This window comes from Octodon degus, unplaced genomic scaffold, assembly GCF_000260255.1.
Source record: "Octodon degus isolate 3935 unplaced genomic scaffold, OctDeg1.0 scaffold00090, whole genome shotgun sequence".
Taxonomy (NCBI): Eukaryota; Metazoa; Chordata; class Mammalia; order Rodentia; family Octodontidae; genus Octodon; species Octodon degus.
Window position 1 is genome coordinate 6,252,627 of NW_004524666.1, and position 3,296 is coordinate 6,255,922.

Genomic DNA, 3,296 nt, shown 5'->3' on the forward strand with positions numbered 1-3,296 from the left:
TCCATTCCACATCCCATCTTTTATTTCTAGATAAAATCTATTCTTGTTGTCAAGGTAGAGTTTTAAGCATCCATTTTTCTTAAGCCATAACCGAGGAAATCATGGTTAGTCTTGGAGGTTCTCTCTCTTCATCTTGTACCAAAAAAAAAATCCAGCAGATTTAATATCGGCATTCATCATCTGTCAATCCCTTCACACGTCCTTGAAATGAATCAAATTTGGAATTCTCAGCATTTTCTGCATCAATAAAATAAGGTGTGGAATTAGATTTCTTCCTCGTCACACTGGACTTGTAGTCGCCATTTGGACTGGGTTTACAAGATGGGGAAGTAGAGACGTTTCTTGGCCAGAGTCTCTAACAGTACAGATGTAGAAGAGAAATTGAGACCACAAGAAGGCTGGCTGTTGACTGCAGGGCACCACTGTCTGCCTTCGTGGTGGCATTAGTTGGATGTGGGATAGTAGAGGTGTTCTGGGAGGTGTTACCTGAAGGTGGCACGGCAACGGTTTGGTTTGAATAAATCTAAAATACACAAAAAGTTACCGATAAATTTCTACAGATGTCACAGCTAGCTCCATCAACACTCTACAATAAAGATACTCAATCATTTCTTCATTCATTCATTCATTTGCTAATCAGAAGTTTTACCACTGTGCTACACCCAGTGGTATACACCCTGGCTGTGCTTGTGAGATTGCTTTCCCTCATTGTTCTTTTTACCCCTATGATTAAATTCTGAATCCCTGCTCTGTCCCAAGGCCATTTTCTTTAATTTAAAAACTGCTCATACATGTCTAAAAATACAAGTAGCAACAAAAATAAAAACAAAGTTTCAATATTTATATAATTCCCAAGAGTACACTATTTTTAATCTTATACAAAGAAATTGAAAGCCAAGTTTACTAATTCAGTTTTTGAGATCTATAGGCTTATTGCTTTAATGTTGTCTCTAGATTCCTAGAAAGAGGGACATTTGAAAGTTACATTAAAAATTTAGACTTTAAGATATTATACTTAAGATTTATAGTACTAGAAATAATTGGTCCCTGTCTACCCAGATACGCTAAGTAACCCTCACAAACTCATTTCATACAGCCCGGGTAGCTTACTTTTGCCCTTAAAGGGGGAGGTAGGGGGTTCATTGGGTATTTTATCTGTTCCTTTGAAATCTGAAAATTGTAACTGTTCACCAAAATGGTCACAGTATTTGTTTTAAATTGGAAAACATAATTCAATTCTTGCTTTGGTACAAAAAGACTTCACTCAAAGCACCATCTATTCAGAATGACTTCACATAAAAGACACCAGGAAGGTTTGGTGTTAAATTGCAGCAACAGCAGCGGCAGCGGCGGCAGCGGCGGCAGCGGCAGGCCCAGTCACTAGCTCAGTGTCCTGGCCAAGAACCAAGAATCCCTCTTAGTGTCCTGGCATCTGAGTGGCATCATTCGCCACTGATTTTTTGAGCTACAAATGCACAGTCCGGCGGGGCACGTGATAATCTCGCCTTTGTCGTGGAACAAAGGCAGACCGGAGTTTTCAGCCTGCACTGTAAGGGAGGGTTTACGAGTGCTTCCAATTACAGAAGCGAGGGGAGGTGGCACCGAGCGAGTCTGGGCCACACGTACATTCGGCTGACTAGTAATCCAAAATAAAGCCCGCCTACATCAGCACTAGTTCCTTTTGTTGTACAACCCAGAAGGCCATTAAACAAATACTGACTACAAAAGTCTAACCACAACAAAATTCTTGATCAAGTCAAATCCATTTATTGAGCATCGACTGTAACACTGATCCTGTCCAATTAAGAAATAGCACTCCCGCTAAAAGGTAAGCTTTACTATGGCAAATAACCTAGAACAGGGTGCCTGTTGGGATCTGGTTTGGGGTCCTTGTTCTATAATTCATACAAAGAGCTTTAGTATTGCAGGTGACTTTTTTTAAGAGCCCAGTGCTTCGATCAGAATCTAAGTGTCTTCTACACCATCAAAAAGGTATGGTAATTGCTAACATTCAACAAAACAAAACAAAAGCTCTACCAAGCTAGTTTTATTGGCTTAACTAAAATCTCTTAAAAAAAAAAAAAATCCCCACTGCTCCCCACCCCCGCCCGGGGGAAAAAATCTTCTTGGAAAGGCGCTGAGACCTGGGTGAGGGGCACCAGTCTGTTGGGGAGGCCCCGCCCTTCCCCCACGGGGGAATCGAGAAAGACTCGGAGTGCCGGCGACCCAGACAGACAATAGGGTACAGTTAATGCAGGCCACGGTGGGAAAGTCCGAGAGCCCCACACTCGCGCTGCGCTCCCAGATGAGCCTGGGCTCTGGGTGGATGTGGCCCAGTGACCCTGCGCTCTCAACTTTCGGGGATGTAAAACACCAGCCCAAGGTGATGAAAAGCCACCGGGTTACTCCCGCCCTCCCGGCTCCTTCCCAATCCCTGCCCCGGCACCCCTGGTCCCATTCAGAGCTCACACACTCGCTCTTGGGAGCGCAGTACTACTCCGGGTGCCGCTCTGGGGCTCTGGGGCGCGGGGGCGCGGGGGGTGAGGTCGGTTCTCGGAACAGACGATGTGGAAAGGGAGAGGCTGTGGCGGGGACCAGGACAAAGCATAGCGCAGACGGGACAGAAGCGTGGAGCGCGCCGCAGCCCCAGAACCGGTCCATCTAGGCTTCAGAGGTGACAGCGGACGGTGTGAACGGTTGCCCACCCAGAGCACAGCGTCCGACCAGGTCGCCACCTAGGCTTGGGTGTATCGAGGATGGGATGCAAACCAGAGTCACACCCGGGCTTCCTTGGGATCTCGAAGCCAGCCCCGCCGAGGTCAGGCGCTAGCAGCGCGCTTAGCGGGGGGCCGAGCCCTCTCTTTGTGTAGCCCGCGGGGTACCCAAGAGCGCCTAGTACGAGGAAGGGGCCAAGAGAGGGAGTTGGGGATGGGGTCCACAATGCTTTTCCTCGGCCAGTTACACAAAACTCCCAATTCTGGACCTCCTCGGCTTGGCATCTGAACTCGAGGTAAAGACCCCCATCTCCCGGGGGAGAGGCATCCGACCCTTAATGTCGCCAGGGCCTCACCTGCGTGGGTAGGAGCAGTGCCAGGAGCAGCAGCCCCAGCCCCAGCCTAGCCACCATAGCTCTGCCCATGTCCGCTCTATCGGCGCGCGGCGCGGTTCGCTGGAGGCCGGGTGTTCGAACGTCGGTCAGCTCGGGCGGGCGCAGGGAGGTGGGGAGCGCTGCGCCCGCGGGACCTTATATACCCCGGCAGCCACAATAGCGGTGACGCGCGCGCCCGCCCACCCGC

The 3,296-nt window shown here is 49.1% G+C and overlaps 1 protein-coding gene across 1 annotated transcript; it reads right to left on the reverse strand.

The window, feature by feature from the left end:
- On the reverse strand, positions 1-3,245 carry Cd24 (CD24 molecule). The gene is made up of 2 exons (XM_004637468.2): positions 3,071-3,245; positions 1-523 (listed from the first exon to the last, which is right to left on the reverse strand). The coding sequence occupies exons 1-2, from the start codon at positions 3,137-3,139 to the stop codon at positions 356-358; spliced, it is 237 nt and encodes a 78-aa protein (XP_004637525.1). The 5' UTR covers positions 3,140-3,245; the 3' UTR covers positions 1-355.
- Positions 3,246-3,296: the final 51 nt, after the last annotated feature.